The 23575-nt window shown below is 41.1% G+C and overlaps 1 protein-coding gene across 2 annotated transcripts in view; it reads right to left on the bottom strand.

Annotated features, from left to right (window-relative positions):
• LOC124620384 (putative E3 ubiquitin-protein ligase UBR7) overlaps positions 1 to 23516 on the bottom strand; it is a 70684-nt gene extending 47168 nt beyond the window's left edge. Inside the window, exons 1-3 of one of the 2 annotated variants that reach the window (XM_047147058.1) lie at positions 23041 to 23502; positions 22726 to 22868; positions 22471 to 22528 (exon numbers count right to left, since the gene is read on the bottom strand). In XM_047147058.1, coding sequence (XP_047003014.1) covers positions 22471 to 22528; positions 22726 to 22868; positions 23041 to 23223 — 384 coding nt within the window. In that variant the 5' untranslated portion in view covers positions 23224 to 23502. Of the gene's footprint in view, positions 1 to 22470; positions 22529 to 22725; positions 22869 to 23040 lie in introns of both variants that reach the window. The other variant, XM_047147060.1, reaches the window with a different exon arrangement.
• Between the last annotated feature and the right edge of the window lie 59 nt (positions 23517 to 23575).

Here is a 23575-nt window from a genome sequence, read left to right as displayed (position 1 = left end):
GATATTACTGATTTGCGTCTATGACCTCCAGATATCACTTCCATCGACTTTTCAGTTTGGTGTACACTAAAAATGAGGTTTATCCTGTCAAGATTCTTGACTGAAGCAATGAATGCAGCCAGAATTTGAAAACCTAAGGCTTCCAGAAGATTTGTGATAAAATTTGTAAATCAGTGTTAGAAAAAATGCTATGTTTGCTTAGAACGAGGTGGAAAATTTTTGAGTATCTTTTGTAGTTTCATTGAATTCTAAATGTTTTTCTATTCAATAATAAATTTGTATTTTAATTTTTTTATTACTGGATCATATGCATTTTTGACAACTGACTTGCGGCCCACTCCGTATTTTAGGAGGTGGTAGTGCACATTAATTCAAATGAAACATTCCTTATAATTTGGGTTCAATTTTTATTGGTTACAGAGACAGAGCTGTTACAATGTAACCCAAACAAACACCAGTATTTGCAAACACAAACAATTTCAAAGATCCTACCTCCAACTTTGATGTACATTTGAATTCCCTTGACAACACCATGTTTCTCTTTTCTTAAGTTGTCTTTATTTTCTTATTAAGGACAGTACTATTCACAATCAATTTGTTACATCACACACACACACACACACACACACACACACACACACACACACACACACACACACCTCGCTTCATTTTTCAACCATCTTAACAGGCAAAAATCTGAAAGGGTAATGCCTGAGGATCTTGCTGGCTAAGAAATTTTACCATGTCTACCAATACGTCTTCCAGGGAATGTTACATTTAGATGATGTGCCACCTGACAGTATGTGCAGGAACTCAATCATGCTGCAAGAACACAGCTATCCTTGTTGTCAAAGGAATCTCTTCCAATAATGTTGGAAGCAGTTTATAACGATATCCTAGATAATAACAATTTGGTAAGAACGGGCCTAATCAACTGATTATCTGCATCACACCACGCATTTACAGAGAAGAGTTCTTGAAAATGTTTCTCCACAAAGGCACATCGGTTTAGTCGGACCACCACTGTGAGCCAAAAACGGTATTGATGCTATCACAAATGAAGGTGTGACTTGTACACTTCTGACATTGTCAGTGTGGAGGCAGTCTGTAGTATTATAACACTGAATTAATTTTCATCTGCCAAAATCACAGGATTTGTCAGTGGTGATGAATGTGAACACTTGTAGTTGACGCAATGATGTATATACATTGCTGTTATTTTTAAACTGACATGCTAACTTCCAGACCAGCTCACAATACCAACATGGACATACACTGTACAGCACCACTTAATGTAGTGTAAAAGATTGTCTAATGTAAACATAAATCCAAAGATAGCAACAGAGCACTGCCAAACCTATATGAATAAATGATTTTATTGTCTTTGCAGTTGAAAATTTATTCAGTGTCCATGAAAGTGGCTTCATCAGTTAAAAGTGTTAATGGGATTACTCAGCAGCGTTTCCATTACAGTGCATGTACACAAATATCACAATGGCATACTTAGCATTTGAAAATGTGTGTGGTATGCCTAACTGACCAACAAAACCACAATCACAGACGAAAAATTCAATTATGTAAACTCAAGCACGACTTGATCTTATTCTAAACTAGCTACCTATTATGCAAATGATGATGATCCCCTTGAAACTGGAGTCAACAGAAATGAACAAATGCGAATATGCATTCAAAGACAATTCACTAGTGATCACTACCATTCGTTTGTATCCAAACAAGAGATACATGAGAGGGAACAAAACCCAACATGAGAATGCACTGAATGCTGTGTTACTGTTTTTTTGGCCCTAATAACTTGCACACAGGATAAAATACTATACGTTTACAGCCTCGATGCAAAACTCTGATAGTTACAGAGGCTTATTTTGCATGCCGAGTGTACTGGTTGACAAAGTAAGCTAAATGGCACAGGAAAGAAAGAATTTAGGTGTGCCAATTTGTATATGAACATGAAATGCATGGAGGTAGTGCACTTAACACTAAATTGGAGTTCCAGCTTTCCTTAGTATTAGTCCAAAACTTTGCCTGTATCTCAGCTGATGCTTTTCACTGGTTTCTTTCTACAACAGAGGAGTAAATTTAAAAGTAAACAGTAAATTGTGACAAACAACATAATCTGAATAACACTTATTATTATAAACTGGACACATTTATGTTTGTGAATGTTTGACATTTCAATAGCTGCTATAAAGCAGAAAGTTTCTGATGCATGCAGTGACATAAGCGAAGCACTTCAAGGATTTTATAGAAGTACATATAATTAAGGTAATGCTTTCAAATAATCTACTTGATCACATCTGCTATATACTTCTTTAGAGACAAGATAGCATGATACCTGGTAAATCATCTTCATTTACCATAAAAAATTTCTAACATAACTGTGATCTACCAGCCATGTAAGTTAAGTTCAGATACCATGAATATAAGGAATGAGAATGATCGTGTCACTTACATATTTGAAATTTAAATTATCGTTAAGAGATACATATTTACACTTGTTTACTTTCAGGGAAATTTACAGTGCCTTTTCATTTAAAAAAAAAAATAGTTACAAAGCTTGTGCTTATTCACTCCTTTCCCATTGCAAGGATCTACTGAATTTATCGTCTCTCTCTCTCGTGCCCAGGAGAACATCTCAGTGCTTTGGCAATTTCCTACCAATCATATTTCTTTACTTTTGTCATTTGTGGATGTCTTGGAGCTTAGAAGCATATATAATATCTATATTCTTTTACTAACAACATTACATTGTCTCCAGACCACACCACCATTCACGCACAATGCGTCAAGAAAGCTGATGAAAGCCTTCTGTACTGTTAGTGCTAAAGCGGAGAGAACAACAACTTCCTTTGATGGCTCACTAAAAGACAGAAAACCAGTAGCAAGTGAGTGAACACAAACAAACAAGAGCGAAACATGGCAAATGCCATTTGATCACGCACACCTAGCATTTACAGCAGAGAATTCTTGTCTGCTTCAGGGTAAAGGGGGCTTACAAACAATAGTCATACTGTGTATTAAACCTTCAATCACAGTATAACTGCTCTCTAGTAAGCAGTTAGTGCAACTATGGAGAGATTACTGCCCTTTGGGGTACAAACAAATGTCAAATGTTTTAACAATGATTTGTAACTAGAAATGTTCGTACTAGATTTCTTGTTCTATAGTTGATGCTATCTTGTGAAGGCGCGTAATCTGGCACTCGGCTATCTTTCTCATTCTTTATGTAGATATCCATATATAACAACAAGTGTATACAAATAAAACAGTTTTCAATTGATGACAATGTCTGAAAACGAGTCTGTGATAATATTGTGGCAGTTTAATTTAAAGGTCCGTCTTGCTCACAAAAACTTTTACACATCGCTATCACCGTTTTCAGCTACTGCCATCTTCAGATCTGTTACAAACAACAACAGTAGTGTAACCAACTCAGTTCAGTTAGTTGAAGAAAAATCTATAACAGGTCTGGAGATATATAAGAAAATTAAAAACACACACACGACCCTCAACTGCAGCATCTCAGGATTCCAGCCCAAGATGCCGGAGTTGGTGGTTCTGTGTGCAATAGGTGTGCTTGCTTGCTTGCTTTTTGTGTGTGTGTGTGTGTGTGTGTGTGTGTGTGTGTGGGGGGGGGGGGGAGGTCCTTTTTTGCTGATGAAGGCTGTGGCTGAAAGCTTTTTGTGTCTTTCAATTGTACCTATCTGCAACCTGACATGTCTTCTTTGTAGTAGACTGCAATCTGTCTCTTCCTACATTGTTGACATCCCTACCTGGAGTTTCCATTGTTTGATAAATAAGAAATATTTATGTGATTAACATATAACAATGAAAATAATCAATTATTGGTAGTATAATGTAAATGGATAGATAAAAAAAGGTCTACTCACCAAGCAGTGGCAGTGGACCACCCACCCACCCTCACACAAAAGGATTTAACTTTTTCAAGCTTTCATAGCCAGTGGCTCCTTTTTCTGGCAGAAGAGTTGAAGGGGAAGGAAAGGAATTAAGGAAAAGGACTGGAGAGGTTTAGGGAAAGGGGTAACGTTTACAAATGTCACCCAGAACCCCGGGTCAGGGGAGACTTACTGGACAGGATGAGAAGGAAAGGCTGATTGTTGGGGACTGCACCAGATGACATTTGAAAACCTGAGAGCTTAAAGGTGGAAGACAGGGTAATATGCAAGACAGAGATTACTACTAAAACATCCTGCACAAGTTAAGAGTGAAAAGCTAAGTGAATTGTATGTAATAAAGACACGAGAGGTGACAGCAAAAAATAGACAAATGAACGACGTAGAAAACTAAAATGGAGTGAAGAAAGGAGTAGTTACTGTGAGTAAATGTTACGACAGAAGGAATTAAAGTAAATGAGTGACAGGTGGGTGGTGAGAACCAAAGACATGTTGTAGTGCTAGTTCCCACCTGCAGGGTTCTGAAAACTAGTGTCTGGGGGAAGAATCCAGATGACACGTGCAGTGAAACAGGTGCTGGGGTGGTGACTGTCATTTGTACAGCATGCTCTGCAACAGAATATTGTGTGTTGCCTGTATACACCCTCTGCCTATGTCCATTCATTCTGACTGGTATCAGGGTAGTGGTCACGCCAATGTAAAAGGCCAAAGAGTGTTTACAAGACATCTGGTGTACATGTCGTTTCACAGGTGGTTCTCCCTTTGATAGTATATGTTTTGCCAGTTACAGGGCTGGAATAGGTGGTGGCAGTTTGGGAGGGCAGCGAAAAGCTATTCTAGATGTGGAAGGCAAAATCTTAAGACAAGAATGGATCTCATCTCAGAACATGATTTTAGGAAGTCATGGCCTTGTCAAAGTAGCTGATTGATACATTCAAGACCAGGATAATACTGGATAACAAGTGGTGTGCTCCAAAATTAATTCCTTCCGTCTCAGCATTTATTCACAGTAACCACTCCTTCCTTTACTCCATTTTAGCTTTCTAGGTCTTACATTTTCTGACTCGTCTATATTTCACTGACCCCCCCCCCCCCCCCCTTCCCACCACTGTTATGTGTTATGTACAATGCACTTAGCTTTTCACTCTTATTAACTAGTGCACAACGATTTAGTAGTAATTTCTGTCTTGCATATTACCCTGTCTTCCGTCTTTAAGCTCTCAGGTTTTCAAATCTTGACCAGTGCAGTTCCCAACAATCAGCCTTTCCTTCTCATCCCATCTGGTAAGTCTCCCCTGACCTGAGGTTCTGGGTGACTTTCCTAAACAGTACCTCTTTCCCTAAACCTCTCCAGCTTTTTTCCTTCACCCCCCGCCCCCCCCCCCCCTTCCTTCCCCTTCAACTCTTCTGCCAGAAGGAGGAGTCACTGGCTCCGAAAGCTTGTAAAAGTTAAATCTGTTTGTGTGTTTCCCCCCCTGTCGCCACTTTGCGAGTAGATTTTTTTCATCTATCTATTTTACATTGCATTACATGATAAACAGCTGCACATACCAGCCAAACAAACTATAAAATATTCTGATGTAGGTATCAACAGCAAATTATACATGTAGGTACATCATAAGTGCTAGTGGTGATTCAAATGCGTCAGGTATTTATACAAATAAATGAGGTCAGCAGGGGGCACTATAGCTAGGGTACATGAATAGCCAGTATTGCCTATTTGATAGCTGAAATGCAATGGACACGGCAAAATGAACGTCTGATAATAAAAGATGTACTGACATAGAATATGTGCAATCAGATCCACGCTTATGATCAACATACAAGGCGTAAATAGTAATAATGGGAAGCTCTTAGCTTGGCAAAGTAAAATAGAAATTGTGTAAAAGCCAATATAAAAAGTTTTTAAACCATAACCGTATGTGTAAGGTAATTAACAAAAGTGAATATTAATTAAAAATACACCTGGAACAGGATCTCAATGACGCTGCCTTGTGGCTTCTCTGTAAGAAGTTCTTGTTTTACTGTGGCTAAACTTGCGTAAGAAGGCCTAATCTTCTCACTTCTAGTGGCTGGTGTGCACAAATGCCAGGCCAGGAGCTTCCCACAATTACTGTTTTACTACTCATACTACATTTTAACTACTAAATCTGTGATACTGGTTACTTGTGTACTCTAGCTGTAGTGTCCTCTGCTGGCATCCGTGTTATTTGTATAAATACCAGACACACCCAAGTCGTCACCAGCACTTATTATGTACCTACATCAGAATATTTTACGGTATGTATGGCTGATATGCATGGCTGTTAATCACTTAAATATTTCTTTTTTTTATTTTCTTATGTATCACTAGGTCTATTACAGATTGATTTTGCTTCAGCTAACCGAACTTAGTTGATCATACCTTTGTTTTCGTGTGTAACAGATATGAAGATGGAAGTGGCTGGAACCAGTAACAGTGACGTGAAAGAGTTTGTGTGATCAATAGGAACCTGTAAAACAAAGAAAAACTGTTTTCTGTGTCAGTCAGTTATTTTGCCACTACATGTTTTAACGGCCCACAGCATCATCTTCAGGTGGAGAATTGTTTATTTACATGGCTAGTGTTTGTGAAGAGCACAGGCGACTTTTCACAGCAGCAGACCAAGGGCAATGTAAGTTTTGTTGCTTCTGCCGCTACAAGTAAAAATTGTGTACTTAGGAAAGTTACTTCCGAGGTTAAAAAAACACAAATTTCTGACAGTGAATTAGACTTACACAGGCAGTAAGAGTTGCAAAACCTCTGCAGACAGCTGCCTGTTGTATGTTCTCTCTGACGTACATTATGTTTACACTGTCACTTCGAAGATGTGCATTTCAGACATGTCTCCTTTCACTGGATATAAGGATAGAAGATTGAATGGTTATGTACACAAATATGTTTTACTTTAAGAATATGAATGGGCTATACCAGAATATGGATACGTGAACAATTCAATTATTATATTAATTTCATATACATAAAAAAAATCTCAACAGATCATACATATATATTTTAAGTTGAGCTTATTGGGAAATGAATGCGAGTGGATACATTAATTGTTGTGCATTGCAACTGAAAGTTATGAGAATGCTTTAAGTACTTCGTCAAATATTTTTCAAAAGTTGGTTTGAGTCTGTTTCATTACTATCATTGAGTAGATGTTTCCATATTTCTTGGGCGATATTAACGAGGAAGGAGATGCATGCTGTTAGTGTATTTTCCTGATTCCTGATGGATGCATTCCAGACCAACAACAAAATTTGACAGACTACCTCATCACCTGGAAAGCAGACAAGATAAATTTTCATCCTCAGACATAATACACACCCTAAAAAAAGTTTTGCATCACCTCAGTTCCCAGAACTCCTGAAGATAGACACTGACTGTGGATATTGTATCACAGACACAGTTCATTTGACTGTTCAGAGATTCACTAAATCCACCAAAAAGATGTAAGCAAGCACGCATGAGCAGCGCCTATTAGACGGAGGGGGCTCACAGCTGATCAGTTCCAGTCATTCAATCGGGAAGGAGGTACACAGCTCGTGTTGTTTATAGTTCAACAATGCCTAGACAGTCAATACTGCAGTTCTATCACTTCCACATTGTTACTTTGTGGCAAGGAGGACTGGCTCTCAACAAGGGAAGTGCCCAGGCATCTTGGAGTGAACCAAAGTGATGTTGTTCGGACATGGAGGAGATACAGAGAGAAAGGAACTGTCGATGACATGCGTCGCTCAGGCCGCCAAAGGGTTACTACTGCAGTGGATGACCGCTACCTACAGATTATGGCTCGGAGGAACCCTGACAGCAACACCACCATGTTGGAAAATGCTTTCTGTGCAGCCACAGGACATCATGTTACAACTCAAACTGTGCAAAATAGGCTGCATGATGCACAACTTCACTCCCAAAGTCCATCTTTGCAAGTATGACACCATGCAGCGTGGTACAAATGGGCTCAACAACATGCCGAATAGACAGCCCAGGATTGGCATTACGTTCTCTTCACTGATGAGTGTCGCATATACCTTCAACCAGACAATTTTTGGAGGTGTGTTTGGAGGCAAACCGGTCAGGCTGAACACCTTAGACACACTGCCCAACGGGTACAGCAAGGTAGAGGTTCCCTGCTGTTTTGGGATGGCATTATGTGGGACCAACGTATGCCGCTGGTAGTCATGGAAGGCGCCATAACAGCTGTACGATACATGAATGCCATCCTCCGATCGAAAGTGCAACCATATCGGTGAAGCATTTGTCTTCATGGACGACAATTCGCGCCCCCATTGTGCACGTCTTGTGAATGACTTCCTTCAGGGTAACGACATCGCTTGACTAGAGTGACCAGCATGTTCTCCAGGCATGAACCCTATTGAACAGGTCTGGGATAGATTGAAAAGGGCTGTTTATAGATGTGATCCACCAATCAATCTGAGGGATCTACGCCAAATCGCTGTTGAGGAGTGGGACAATCTGGACCAACAGTGCCTTGATGAACTTGTGGATAGTATGCCACAACAAATATAGGCATGCATCAATGCAAGAGGGCATGCTACTGGGTATTAGAGGTACCAGTGTGTACAGAAATCTGTACCACCACGTCTGAAGGTCTCGCTGTATGGCAATAAAAAGGGCAGAAATTATGTTTATGATTATCTCTATTCCAATTTTCTGTACAGGTTCTGGAGCTGAGGTGATGCAAAACTTCTTTTGATGTGTGTATATAAAATCATGTGTAGTAAACGCCCAGCTCAGTACATAGGTCAAACAGGCAGTTAACTTCCACACCAGATTCAAAGACATATCAATGCCTTCCGATACAACACATCAAACAAATCTGCAACAGTCTCCCATACAAAAAATACAGGACATCTATTTAACAATGCAGAAAGCAATCTTAAGATATTACACACACTGAACAAAAGATGTATCTACAAGATCTGACAAAGTGCTTAAAGCATTCTCGTAATTTTCAATCTCAACGCATTACATTTAATGTAGCTATTCATATTCATTTCCCAATAAGCTCAACCTACAATATACAAGGCAAAGAAAAAATTCTGCTCTTGGCAGACTCCTCACCCCAAATCAAGACAAGCAAAAGCTAGTCCCACCAACAGGCTTAATAAAAATGTTATTTAAAAAAAACGAAGCTCTGGGACACTGTAATTGCTTGCAGCATGACCAATAACAGGTAGTACAAACTATGCCCTGTGCCACACTGTTCCACTAGCTCAGTGACACAATGCAGCACTGTGGGGAATGGTTATGCAGATTCGTTGATGTTCAAGTCGCATTTGCACCAAATTGTATTCAATTTATACCTCCAACACAGCATAATTTGTATTTTTATTACTGTTACTTTTAATGAAACACTGACACACAACATGAACTCCTTACAGACGTACACGATCACACGTGAAGCCATTAGAAAATAATAGCGGATACAATAACATCGTCAGTAGCCAATGGCGTACAAAAACCACAATAGATAGGCTACAATAGATTGCTCAATATGCTAAAACTCCATTCTGTATGTTTGATGTCCAGGCTTATCTTCACAGAGACAGTACAAGCATGTTTTAGAGATGTTCAAACCAACCACCTTGCATTTGCAAACACTTCGCCACTCGCCTTATAATACTTTGCTGGTCTCTATGCAACATACCTACATCCACCACTGCCAAAGCGGCATGCATGCAAACTATTATGTCTTGTGCATCCACGGGTGGAGTACTATAAACTTGTTCCTTTAAGGGCCCACAATTAAAAATCTAGTGGATTAAGGTCCAGAGAATGTGTAGGACAGAACCCACTTTGCAGGAAATGCTCCATTTAAATAGTTATGCACATTCATTCCGAAGTGTGGCAGTGCACCATCAAGCTGAAACCATAGCTGTCGCTGAACACCAACTGCAAAGTTTTCTAATGGCTCAGGCAATGCATTGCAAAGAAACATACAATCCACAGGTGCATTAAAGTTGTCCAGGACTAGATAATGGCCCAAAAGCATTCCTCCCACAGTTCGAACCCACAGGTTTATTCCAAAGCGTGCCTGAAAGCCATGTTCACAGATGACATGTGGATTGTGTTCCGATCAATAATGGCTGTTGTGAGGTTGAAAATACCTTCATGAATCAGTATCATGTTATTTATAAAATGTTCCTTACCTTATACTTGGTGGAAAAGCTATTCACAAAACTGTATTCATTGAATGCAGTTTCTGGCCGCTGGTGTTGAATTAATATGTAATGATATGGATGCAATTCTTAATCGTGCAACGCCTCAACAACCAGTCTTTGAGATATCTGGAACTGCCTTGCAATCTGACAGGTACTTTGCAGAGGTGACTGGTGAACAGTTTCAGGAATTGCGTCCTCTGTCTAGTTCTCGGATGACCTCTGCCCATTCCTTGTGGACGAAGCAACCAGTTTACCAAAGGCATTACTCCTGACGATGAAAAACATTTGTATAAGGATGGTGCCTTTGAGTGAATCATGCAGTATATGTTCGGTTATCAGATGCACTCAGCATCAAAAGCATATCAATGTACTCATCGTTTGTGTACTTCATCGAGAAGCTGTCCTACGTGAATTTGACAGGATCAGTTATGGATGTGCACGTAAACACATGTATGCGGTTTCTTGGATCCCACTGTCAAGTGATAGGCTGCTTTCATGTGACAATATGACAAGAACTAGGGAACAGAGGTACAAAAACTAAAAGGAAACTGATGCGGATCTGAAACATAGCTCCACTATGGATGTGGGTTTGATGTCCCAGCAGTCCACTCACTGGGCTACGACGGCTGGTATGGTACTGTGGGATCTATATGTTCCTCTGCACATTCCAATGTGCTGCATGATGTGACTGCATTGTCCACTCTTAATTTTTAAAGAAGTGTTTTCAAAATGCCAATGGACTTGCTGCAGCAGTAATATCCATTCCCATCAGATCGCCGAAGTCAACTGCTGTCGGGCTTAGCTAACACTTCAATGAATGGCAGTCCAATCTGCTGAGCACTGTCGGCAAGCGGGCTGCACTCACCCCTTGTGAGGCAAATTGAAGAGCTACTTGACTGAGAAGTAGCAGCTCCAGTCACAAAAACTGACAACAGCCAGGAGAGCTGTCTGCTGACCACATGCCCATTAGTATCTGCACCCAGTGACACTCATGTTGTGGATGGTTGGTTGGTTATTTGATTTGGGGGAGAGGACCAAATACTGAGGTCATTGTTTCCATGATACAGGATGGCATAAATCAAGGGAGTATCAACACAAACAGCACAGTCTAGTCAATGGGAAGGAATAACATGCAAACACAAAGGGAAAACGGACATCCAGGTTAGCGGGAAGAGGATAAAACAAAGGGCGTAGGTGGCAATGGGGAGAGCAGGGGTGTCCCAGAAACACTACATGCTATGGGGCACAGCACCGCCACTGACCTGTCCAGACAGCGACACTGTATCATTGTCATAGTAAAAATGGGACAACAACAAGAGAAGAAGACACAAGAAAAGGGGAAACAAAACAGCAGATCAGACAAAATGTTGGGAAAAGGCAGGGAAACATAGCCAATGTGGAGGTAAAAGTCAAGGCCTCCATAACCAACCTATACTAACTGAGGAACTCAAATTCAAGGACTTATACCTGAGAGTACAAGCCACTTTCACAAAGAAAACAGAGGGCAGACATAAGCATGCGAGGGTCACCCACTAACACTCAAGACAATGAAGGTGAGTGGGCACACTTAGTGTGAAGGGCCAAAAGGTGGGGACAGTCTAGCAAAATATGGATCATTGTGAGTGGACTCATGACAGAGTAAAAAACCATGGGCCAACCTAGTGTGGCCAATATGAAGACGGTAGATTCCCACCGATAGACACAAAGGGAAGAATACCACATGGTGGGCGTCTCTTTGATGGCGCAAAGTTGATTAGACAGGGCGGGGAGGGGGGGTTCCAACACCATTGGAACAATGGAGGCTTTCAGTCGCCAGAATGGAGGCTTTCAGTCGCCAGAAGAGATCCATACGAATCCATGGCTGAGGAACTAATCGGGGATGGGGGTGTTTCAGGAGAGAACATGGGGAAGAGGACAAGGAGGGCAGATGAAAGCCATGGCGGAGAGAAGCAAGACGTAGTCTAAACTCAGTAAACTGACCTACGGGTGGGCAGCAAGCAGGCGACAGCCTCAGGGCGCGAAAAGAATAGAACAGGAAAGGTGAGATGGGGAAGAACAGGTAGCGACGGCATAGGAAACCAAGAGTTGGAACTGTCAAATCTAAAGGCCATGGATCCCAGAGTCAACCAGAAGATTACTGACAGGGCTAGTGCAATATGCACCCAGTGGCTGAATGGATACAATGATTGTGAACCAGGTCCAAGAGGAGCAGCTGGAAGGGACAGCTGATCCATAAAACTTAACAACCATAGTCCATACGGGAAAGAACTAAAGCCCGGCAGAGAAGGGTCGAACAATGCACACCCCAAAAGGTGCGGGCAAGGAAGTGAAGAACACCGAGTTCCTGAAAACAGCCATCATTCAACTGAAGGATATGAGGCAACGAAGTAAGCTTGTTGTCAAAAAGAAGACTCAAGAAACCGAACTGGACGGCCATGGTCAGGCACTGGGCACAGAGGTAGAGCTCCGAATCAGGATGGTCCATAGTACTGCAGCAGAAATGCACCACCCTCGACTTAAAGGGAGAGAATTGAAAATCCTCTGAGACTTTCCATGTGGAAGTGCATCAGATGGCACCCTGGAGCTGTTGTTCCGTGGGGGTCATCGAGTGGGAGTTAGCCCAAATACAGAGATCATCGACATACAGAGCAGGAGTGACCAATGGTACAGCAGAGGCCACAAGCCCACTGTTCCCAAATACAGAGATCATCGACATACAGAGCAGGGGTGACCAATGGTACAGCAGAGGCCACAAGCCCACTAACAGCAATTACAAAAAGGACACTTAATACAGAGGCCTGTAGAAGGCCATTCTCCTGGGTCTGCGGAGAGCTTAGAACAGCATCAACCGAGACTCTGAACGACTGGTGGGACAGGAACTGGCGAATGAAAACTGAGAGAGGGCCTCAAAAACCCTAGTCATAGAGTGTAAGGAGAATGTGACAGCACCAAGCTGTGTTGTATGCCTTACGAAGTCCGAAGAAAATTGCAACAAGATGGCAGCACTGACAAAAAGCCTGCCGAACTGCAGTTTCAACTCGAAGCAGATGATCGATCAAAGATCATCCAAGATTCAAGGACCCAATTGAGTCGATAAGCCACCATCCATTATAGCAACTTGCAGGGGACATTTTTCAGGCTGATAAGCCGTAACTATCAAGGGAAGGTGGATGCTTACCACACTTAAAGACATGGATGGAATCAGGGCCAGGAGCTCAATCCTGAGAAGAAGAGAGGGCCAGAAGAAGCTACCATTCAGTAAAAGGTTCACTGTAAGATTCCTCCTGACAAAGGGTAAAATATAAGCAGTAAGCTTCAGCCTGCTGTATCTGGAGGAGGAAGGCAGCTGGATAGAAGGCTGATGCTGATGCCGTCACAAAATGGATCGCAAGGTATTCGTCCAGAATGGGAGACTGCCACTGACAACCTTGGAGTGCGCAGAGTGTGGCCCGCACCTGTGATGAAGGGACAGAAGAACCGAGAGAGGAGACAAAGCGTTCCCAATACACCCATTTGGTCTGTCTGATCAAGTAACGGGCTTGGGCGTCAAGACGTGTAAAAGTGCTAAGGAGGACAGGTGCTGCTTAAGATCATGGAAGGCATGACGACAATCACGGATAGCGGTGGCAATAGCCATTCTCCACCATGGGGCTGGCCAACAGTGAATAGGGCCTGTCAAGCAGGGAATGGCAATGCCGGCAAAGCGGATTATCTCATCGGACATATTATGGATGACTTCGTCAATACAACATGACAAAAAAAGTGGAAACACAAGCTGAGAGTTGTACAGAGGCTAATCGGCTTGATGGAATGTTCAGCAGGAAAATCTGGTCACCAGGAGACGGGGAGGGAATGAGAGAATCAACGGGAAATGGTCACCGTCACACGAGGTCATCGTGTGGCAACCAGTGTAAGAAACGAAGAAGGGGAAGGGAAGAGAGCAAAAGATAAATAGCAAAGAAAGTGTCATAAACAGCACTAAAATTAGCAGGGGAACACTCATTAAGAAGGCACAGGTCATGGTCCACAAGAAACTGATCAATGAGTGAGGAGCCCCAACTAGATGGAGAAGCACTGACCTACAAAGGGTGATGGGAATTACAATCCCCGAGGTTGGAGGAAGGGAGAGGGGAGGTGCTGAAGGAGGGCTGTTATGGCAGCAGTTGTAAGTGGCCTTTCAGAAGGGAGAGAGATTTTGCAAACCGTGATGGCAGAGTCCAACTGGACCCGAACAGCAACTGCTTCCAATGTGGTGCAAAGTGGGGTCCATGCACTAACAATATCCATGTGGACCAACATGCAGACACCAGTGGAAGCCCTCAAAGAGCTGACTCAGTTCCGAAAGAAAGTGCGGAACACACAAATGTACAGTTAGGTCAGCATCAGTAAAATGAAATTCCTGGGTTGGGTTGATTTGGGGGAGGAGACCAATCTGTGAGGTCATCGGTCTCATTCGATTAGGGAAGGATGGGGAAGGAAGTCGGCCACGTCCTTTCAAAGACACCTTCCCAGCATTTGCCTGAATGTTATTTAGGGAAATCACAGAATACCTAAATCAGGATGGCTGGACACGGGATTGAACCTTCGTCCTCACGATGAGATTACTGAAGAATGACGCAAGCTGCCAAGTAAAGGGCAATAAGGGATTACAACTGTGGGACACGACAGCAGTATCCATTACAGTTCCACTGAGTAATCACGGAATGGGAGGTGAACAGGCTGGAGCCGATCACATCACCATCACTGATGAGGTGACATCCATAAATAAGATGTCTGATTCAGGTTGTGAGATGGCACCTCCAGGGACACAGGGAGGACCTTGTCTTGGGACTTAGTTTCTTCTTCTTCTTCTCCTCCTCCTCCTCTTTCCCAAGTTGTGGAGAGCAGGGCGCGCACGCACGCACGCACGCACGCACGCACGCACGCACACACACACACACACACACACACACACACACACACACACACACACACACAGAGAGAGAGAGAGAGAGAGAGAGAGAGAGAGAGAGAGAGAGAGAGAGAGAGAGAGAGAGAGAGCAGGCTTCGTAGAGGGGGGACACGACTGGAGTAAGGAAGACGTAGGAGGGGGTCAGGGGTGGGGGTCTTATACCAGCACTAGCAAGAAGTTGTATCCCTTGCCGATTTCAAAGAGCAATATTTTTCCGATTCCAATACACCGGCAGATGAAAGTAGTATTACCTTTATCCTCTCATCTCAGAGTAGTTTTTTGGTGGTCCAGATCCTCCTGTGCCACCTCACTGGCGATCCAATTGCGATGAAGATCATTGGAATACTTCTGTAAATTCTCTCTACTGCACTACTAAATAAATAGCCCCACTTCTTACAAACAGGGGTATATTTTGCCCAACATTTTCACTACTACTTTTCATACTACAACTAACAATTGTTACGATAATACCACTCTTGAGTACATTCAAACGTCCATACATGTATACTGTACGACCTGGGAAAAAAACTACCACTCTTCAATTGTTCATTAAACCCTTGTTGGTGCATCATTTACTCCATGGCTCTCCGATTCACACACTTGCTGCACCATGGCACAAATGATGGATGACCAGTGGTTGTACTACCATTTTTAGTGGTCCCCTTCTCGCCTGCTCCGCATTCACTGCATACAAGAAAGGAAAACAGTTTCTCTTTCCCACTACATATGTCCTTATTCAATTTACTCACAAGCATCTCTTGTTGATGGCTTTCCAATGGTGTGTTGGGATGTTTGCAAATATCCCGAAACACTACAGAAGAAAGAACGCAACGGAGGCAAACGTGGAAGTCATCGACACAGGGTGGAGTCGCTCATATTTTTGATGAGCCACAGTGTAAGAGAAATGATCCAGGGACTTATACTCATGGATCTTCTTTTCTTTCTTGTAAGCCAGGCAATCTGGTGAGTGTGAAGAGTGATGGTTATGACAATTTACACACATGGGTGGTGGAACACAGGGGCCCCATCATGGAGTGGGTGGCCACAGTCACCGCATAGTGTCTGCTGGTCATCGGGAAGCCGTGTGGCCAAAATGCAGGCAACAAAAGCACCTCGCAAATGGTGGGACAATGGCTTCACATCACACCAGTAACACACAACCTTGGCCTTCTCTGTGAGGGTATCTCCTCCGAAAGCCAGAATAAAGGCTCCGGTACCAGTACAGCTGTCCTTACAAACTTTTAGCACATGTCGAACAAAATGAACGTCCTGTCATTCCAGATTAGCCCTGAGTTCCTAATCAGTTTGAAGGATGAGGTGCCTATGAAAAATGTCTCCCTGGACTATATTCAGAGACTGGTGAGGTAACAGATGTCACCAATATCACAAGCACGAAGAGCTGCAGACTTGGTGGCAGAAGAAGCTTTCTTTGATCAACCCCATCTTACTGAGAGACTTGTTCTCGATATTCTCCACAAAAAGCAATGGCTTTGTGGCAGTGAATGTGTCCCCACCTGTTCTAGTACAGATCTTGTAGCGAGGGAAGTTTCCCACCCACCTGGCAAGCATGGCCCTCTTCCCAGGATGTAGCCAGAGAAAGAAAGGCTGCAGGGTCATCAAAAACAGAATTAATATATAGGCTGCGGATGACAGGTTGGTCGTTCAGTACCACTGGGCCTTCCGAGATCTGTTCGGATGGAGTTTTTAAAATGCACCCAATCTGATTCCGCAAGATAAACTTTGGTCTTGAATATGGATGAGGAAGCCCAAGCTGACCTCCAACTGTGGCATTTTTTTCTTCACTCTGTATATGTATGACTTGATGTAATCATTCTATACAAATGAAATTAAAATAAATATTGAATTGTACAAATGTCCACATTCTGGTGCAGTCCACTAAAAAAGGGTCAATCTTTTATATTCGTATCCAATGTAAGCAAGAAAGTCTGCAGCACACAGCATCTCTGAAGTTTGTTTATGATCATGTCATATCTAGAAGTTCAAAGTATATTACCAAGAAAAGTAAATCGACAGCTGGTCTCGGTATATACACTGGCTGACCAGAAATTGGCCACGTCAAGTGCATTTGGCGTCACGTGTATCAGGTCTGTTATGGAGAGTGTGACTGGAGATGACGAACACTGTAGCAGATGGTTCTTAGCGTGCACACATGCAAAAAACTGACTCCACAGAAAGACCCCACTTCAGCAGGTTGGTCTTGCCTTTAAGGTACTTGAGAGTAGTCTGTTGAGAGTCTTCCATGCTGTCCACTTTTCTGAATGATCAGGAGGAGATTTTTCTTCAGAACCGTCTATTTCTCCAGATGCTGACATCCCACTCCCCCCACTTAGAGAACCTTGCTCACTGCGGTGCTCCTACAAGAGCTTCAGTAGCTGCCAAGAAGTTCTTTATTGATTTCCACTGAGGCCATACAAATGGTGGACTTCCTTAGCCACAGCCTTGCTATTCCCGCATCTAGCAGTCTATCTGGTCTCTAATATCAGGATGGGCTATGCCAGCAAAGTTTATCTATGGGTGTTATGTCTTAAACAATCCATGATAATGGGACAGGTCTCATCATGTGCCAGATTTATGTTTCTGGCATAAATGGGCTTGTATTGTGCCAAACATGCATATTCACTACTGGAGTAACACAGCACTAGCACACTAGTTCTCACAGTGTGTGGGTGAAATCTCCATACAATATCAGTCAGTGTCTGCACTACGTTGTTTCTGGAAAACTTTAGCTTCATGTTTACGCACAATTCGGCTACAGGTTTTTCCTTATAGTAGATGATAAATTCTTGCAGGGCTTTTTGATAAGGTTTGCTCCACCTTTTCAAAACAGTTAGCCTAAGCAGTGATTGCAGAGTCATCAGCACAGATAAAACTCTGGGTTTCTTCAGGCAATGGCTGATTATTACTGTAGACATTTAATAGCTATGGTGCAAGCAGCACTGAAGTGACAGTGTACATATTATGTACAGTGAACAGGACATAAAAAAGGAAGCAGTATGCAGACTTTTCTACAACTCTGCCACACCTGTAATTACAACTCACTGTCAGAAACTCATGTTTTTAACATCAACAGTGCCTTTCCTAAATACATAATTTTTATCATCAACAAAATATGAAACATAACCTGCACTGCCCTTGGTCTGCTCTGAAAAAGTGTCTACTCCTCACCAACACCAGCCATGTAAATAAATAATTCTCCGCCTGAAGAAGATGGTCTTAACCTTGGAAACACATAATGGCAAAATAAATATGTGACAAACGCAGAAAACAGTTTTATTTGTATTTATCAAGAGTTGCAGCCCTCATTAATGCTGCCCTTTAAGAACGAAATATTCGTAACAATTGTACTTTTATGCTACTTGGGCTAAAACAGTGACCCCAAAAAAAGAAACAGCAATGTTGTCGCAGCACTGCAGTGCTTTGACGTCATGGTTCTCTTTTGCACATACTTTTTTTTTTTTTTTTTAATGGGTGGGCTGAATGTACTGATACAGGCCAACACGGTATGTGACAATTGTCACATGTAATCAAACAAGGATGGGAAAGACCAGAACACCGACAATGTTTATTTTGCTTCTTTGTTATTTTTGGAACAGACAGATTCGTAGCATAGCCCACGGTCTAGGTAATGTAGTACGGTTAAGGGCAGGTAAACTCAATTGATGTGATAGGACAAAAACGCAAAAAATTCTTGGTATGGCACATATTTTACGCATTTCTGATTTAAATATCGGTTTCACTTCGACAATACCGTGGATCAAAGAAGATGAGGGGTATCAGCAGATTCAATATTTTCATGTTTTGTTTAAAAGAAACATGATTCAAAACACCAAGCTTGATTTTTATCTTCTGTATGTGTCTGTTGACTCACACGACAAAATCTTTAATTCTTTAATTGTTGGTCATGATGTGTTTATGCCTCATGTAATCTTGCATTTCATTACATAAACTAATCTTCCAATCTTACAACTACACTGTCATCATTAACTTACTTCACAGCGGATGGGCAAACCAAACCACCATTTTTTGCAAGAAGGCAAATGTCCTAAATTTATGTTCATTTGTTAATGACAAGTTTTAACATAGGCAAAATGTTGTCTGCATTGATTGACTGTTCCAGCTCTTGGTAGAATATTTTGTACATTATGAATGAAACACACACAATACTGCTGTAATATTTATTATTTGTTACACGAACCAGATTTCGGCTGATTCACCATCATAAGGTACACAGAAAAGTATGTGGTGCAGTGGAATTTTGTTAGGTCAAAAATTTTAAACTTGTGCATGTGCAGAGTATCTCCAGTTCCAGAGACGAAAATGTTAATGTTAGAATAGGAATAAAACAAGCAAGGTTATTTCAGTGTAAATGAGATGTAAGATTATTTAACTAAGATAAAATATGCAACACATTAACTAATTAACTACAGACAAATTACACCAGTTGTACATAGAAGAATATAACTGACCAATACTTTGGTAACACATTCCAAAGATGTGGCTGAATAAATACTCTTGTCGTTAATAGATCATAAATTACAAAGAGATCAGATATGATAGTGATATTAAGCAGGTGCGTGATTATACAAAGTAAAATTTTTTTGGGACAATGGAAGCGTCCAAGTCCACCTGTCTGCTTTGCCCCATGACGTACGGTGCAGTTGTGTGTGATGTCATTACAGCAGAGTTTTCGAGTAGGTTGTGTTTGCAGATGTCATGTTGGGTTTGATGGCGCCCTCTGGTGCTGTATGTGTATGTGCTGTGTGTAACTTGTTATATTGCCTTCATTTGAGGTTTTGTGTACACAGTGCAACTTTGCTGGGAGTGTTAGCTGTTGGTCATGCATCGTGCGTTGGAAGTGTTTTCAGTGAGTTATTAAGCTTTCTTTTGTTTATGTGTTTGGCATTATTGTTAGTCATAGGGAGGGAGAAGAGCCACTCTTCATAACTTGCAATCTTATTTAGATGAGTATTGCTGGCAGATGAGTTTCCTTGGGGATATTGTTATTATTTTTTTTTTTTTAAGGGGCTGCAGGTAACATGTATAGGCCAGGGATGGAGAGTTGAGGGATTGTGGACTTAATAGAATGCTATGGGGGGAGGGGGGAAGAGGATTGTTTTATAGTTATGTTGTAGAGGACCCATTTGGTTGCAGCTTTTGTTGATTTGTAAGGTGTGATTTATTTTCGTTTATTGTTTGTTTTTTTATTTGTTGTCTTTCTTTAGGAGGTGTGTGGTATGAGTTTGTTTGTGGCTGGTTTGGAAGGGTTTTGTGTGTGTGAGGAGGAGGGGGGGGGGGGGGGCGCCTTTGATTTGGGTGGCCAATCTAGATTGTATCACTGGAGTATGTTGGTGTTAAGTAATTTTTGTTTTGGGTTTATTCTATATGAACTGTGATGTTTTGTGTATTTATGGTAGATTGATTGTATTTTAATTAATGTAGTGGTGTCTGATTTTTGGGTTGTTGAGGTGTTGGGAGTTTTGATTCTATTTTTCGTAGTTGTAGGTATTGTTTTTTTGGTATGACAGTTGTGGTTGAGCTATACAGAGCAATGGAAATTCCCGATTCCACTTTTCATAGTTGTAGTTGTTGGTTGTTTGGTATTGACGGTTGCAGTTGATCTATATAGGTCACGAGAGGTGTACGATTCCTGTGAAATTTGTTGGCATAGCAGAATGCTGTCATTTTGTGTTTTTTCTGTCACTTTACTTTGGGACCATGCAGTTTTTTTTTCCTTGTTATATATTTAGCCTGTCTCCACCCTAAACCCTCAATTTCCTGTGGTCGTCCCATTAGTTACGTTTTATTTTTGGAGTGAGACGTTGCTGTGTTATTTGATTGTTTTCACGTTTGTTGGAGTGTATATGTTGTGACGTCACAGATGCCATATTGCAGATGCTGAAAGCAATGCTTTCTGACATATTGGTGACATGAGTCAAAGCAGACAGGTGGAATATGATAGACATGTGGTAATTAACTACCATAATTTCAAGTATGGAAATGTGCACCATTTGTTGCATTCTTGAGGTGGTGGGTTCAGGGCAGTGTAAAGAAGCGAATACCTCTATTTTTCTGCCTTTTGTGTGTTATAGGCTACACTAAAGGTAGAAGGGTAGACATACCCACTTGGAGGAACACCACAGATGTTGGAAACTTAGAAAAGTAGACTCAACTTTTGCAGACAGCCTGTTTAAAGGAGGTCATAGTTACAAGGTAAAACGAAGTATTAGATCACATCCACAAGGAAAGGAAGGTGAACTGTCATGAAATTAATAACCACATGTCTATCAACCGAAGCCCAGTACTGAATAACAAGATACGGTTCCCTTACTCACCATTTATAGCTGCAAATACTACTCATAATCCCACCCAGGCCATTTTGTAAATTAAGCCTCTTGCTCACATGCTCCATTTCCTTTATTTCTGTTACTATAACTTCCCTTGTTGTGTTAAACAAATTACATTGTACCATATCTGATCTGTTTGTAATTTATGATCCATTAAAGACAAGATTATTTTGTTCAGCCACATCTTTGGAATGTGTCACCAAAGCTTACTGTTCAATTATGTTCTACGGACAGCTGTTGCAATTTGTCTATAGTTCATTTAATTGTCACGTATTTTATCTTAGTTAAATAATCTTACATAACATATACACTGCAATGTAACCTCACTTGTTTTATTCCTATTCTAACATTAACATTTTCATCTCTGGAACTGGAGATACTCTGCACATGCACTAGTTCAGGATATTTGGTCCAACAAAATTTCATTGTACCTATATCTGCGTACCTGATAATGGTGTAACATCCAAAAACTGGTTTGTGTAATAAATAATGTAGAATATTATCCCCGTGTTGTGTGTGTTTCATTCACAATAAATGTTTTGTAACTACCCTCCAGGCTGTAAATGATAATACTTAGCATTTCATTTCTTGTTTACACTGAGTACACAAATTAAGCAGACAATGGAGCTCTCTGGAAGACACACTCTTCACTGACTTGGTATTAGATTTACAAGGTTCACTCAAGCTTCGCGATTTTTTTATCATCAATGTCCTAACTGGTGAGTGCAGATTAAGTTCCGTTTCCTGCTCCCCCCACCACTTAGCTTTAATATACATAAACCCATAATAAGCCACAAATAGGCACAAAATAACGGCAATCTCACAAATTCAGTGCCAAGAACGAAGAGAGCAAACAAGTATAAAATACCGTACTAAAGAGTACACTTCCATGAAGTGTCACCTGATGGAATAACTAAAATATGGTTATATAGTTTAGCAATATACTAACAAACATAAGGTTAAATACGAGAACTCTGGATAGCCTATACGGTTTGGAACATAAAAAAACACTCACAGGTTCCAAATTACACTTTCTTGGAAATCTGCTGTTCCCGCAGTCACAGCGGAAATTCCTAGAAAAAAAAGAACTGAATTAATATTATGTTCTAATTTTACGTAAAGCACGTCAGAAGTGAACTACAAACTTGCGAAATGCAGAAAACAACTACTTCGAAAACAATGTCATCAAATTTAGTTCTCTGGCCTATCACATCTGTGAACTTTTACACAAGACAAAAAAATGAACCTATAAAACATTGTCTTACGGAACCTTTTAGTATAAAGCTCGACCAATTCGTGGCCTTCATGGCAATGGTAACTACATGCAAGGCATATTCCACCTGGTTTGAAATCATCGTTAGTTAACGGAATGCAAGTAACACATGCATACAAGGCTTGTCTCTTCACATAACCCTGTAACAAAACCAAGTCATAACGATATTAGTATTCCACCGGCAACATATGTTAGTTAGCAAGCTGCAAGAATACTATAGATGTCACAACACGTTTAACAATAAACAGTCTTCAATAAATTGTGTTTGGTACTAGTCCACTCAACGCCATTACGGCGCAGTTCAACTCTTACCTGTGAATATGTACAGTTCTTGTCATCAGAGGCGCCCAGAACAGCTTTCGCATCATCTTCAAGTTCCAGTTCTTCTTTAAGAACGTCAAGCATTGTTACTTCAGTGTTATCTCCTGTTTCTTCTTTATCCATGTCTACGTTATTTACAGTACGTTCACTACCTGGTGTTGAGCTTTCCGCCATTTTTCACGTCTGAGGTTAATTCGAAACTGACGTGTGAAATTTGGCGGGAAAGCTAACCGCCAAATCTGTGTCTCACTAAAAACTCATTTCATAACCTTGTACTTTATTTAAAAGTGCTGTTACTTTTGAGAAAGAATACCATGTTTACACAGACCACGTTCCCGACTGCACGATGTATTTTACTTGAAAAAACGCAGAGTAAAAGTTTAATACAATAATATTAACTAAAGTAATTCTAATGATGAAATACTTTTTGTTAATTCAGAGCCAAATTAACTTAACATGAAAATGATTGTTAAATTTCTACGAACAAACAGTTTCATGACAATGTCATTGAGGTACGTCGTAAACA

This window comes from Schistocerca americana, chromosome 6, assembly GCF_021461395.2.
Source record: "Schistocerca americana isolate TAMUIC-IGC-003095 chromosome 6, iqSchAmer2.1, whole genome shotgun sequence".
Taxonomy (NCBI): Eukaryota; Metazoa; Arthropoda; class Insecta; order Orthoptera; family Acrididae; genus Schistocerca; species Schistocerca americana.
This window is presented reverse-complemented; position numbering and strand designations above follow the sequence as displayed.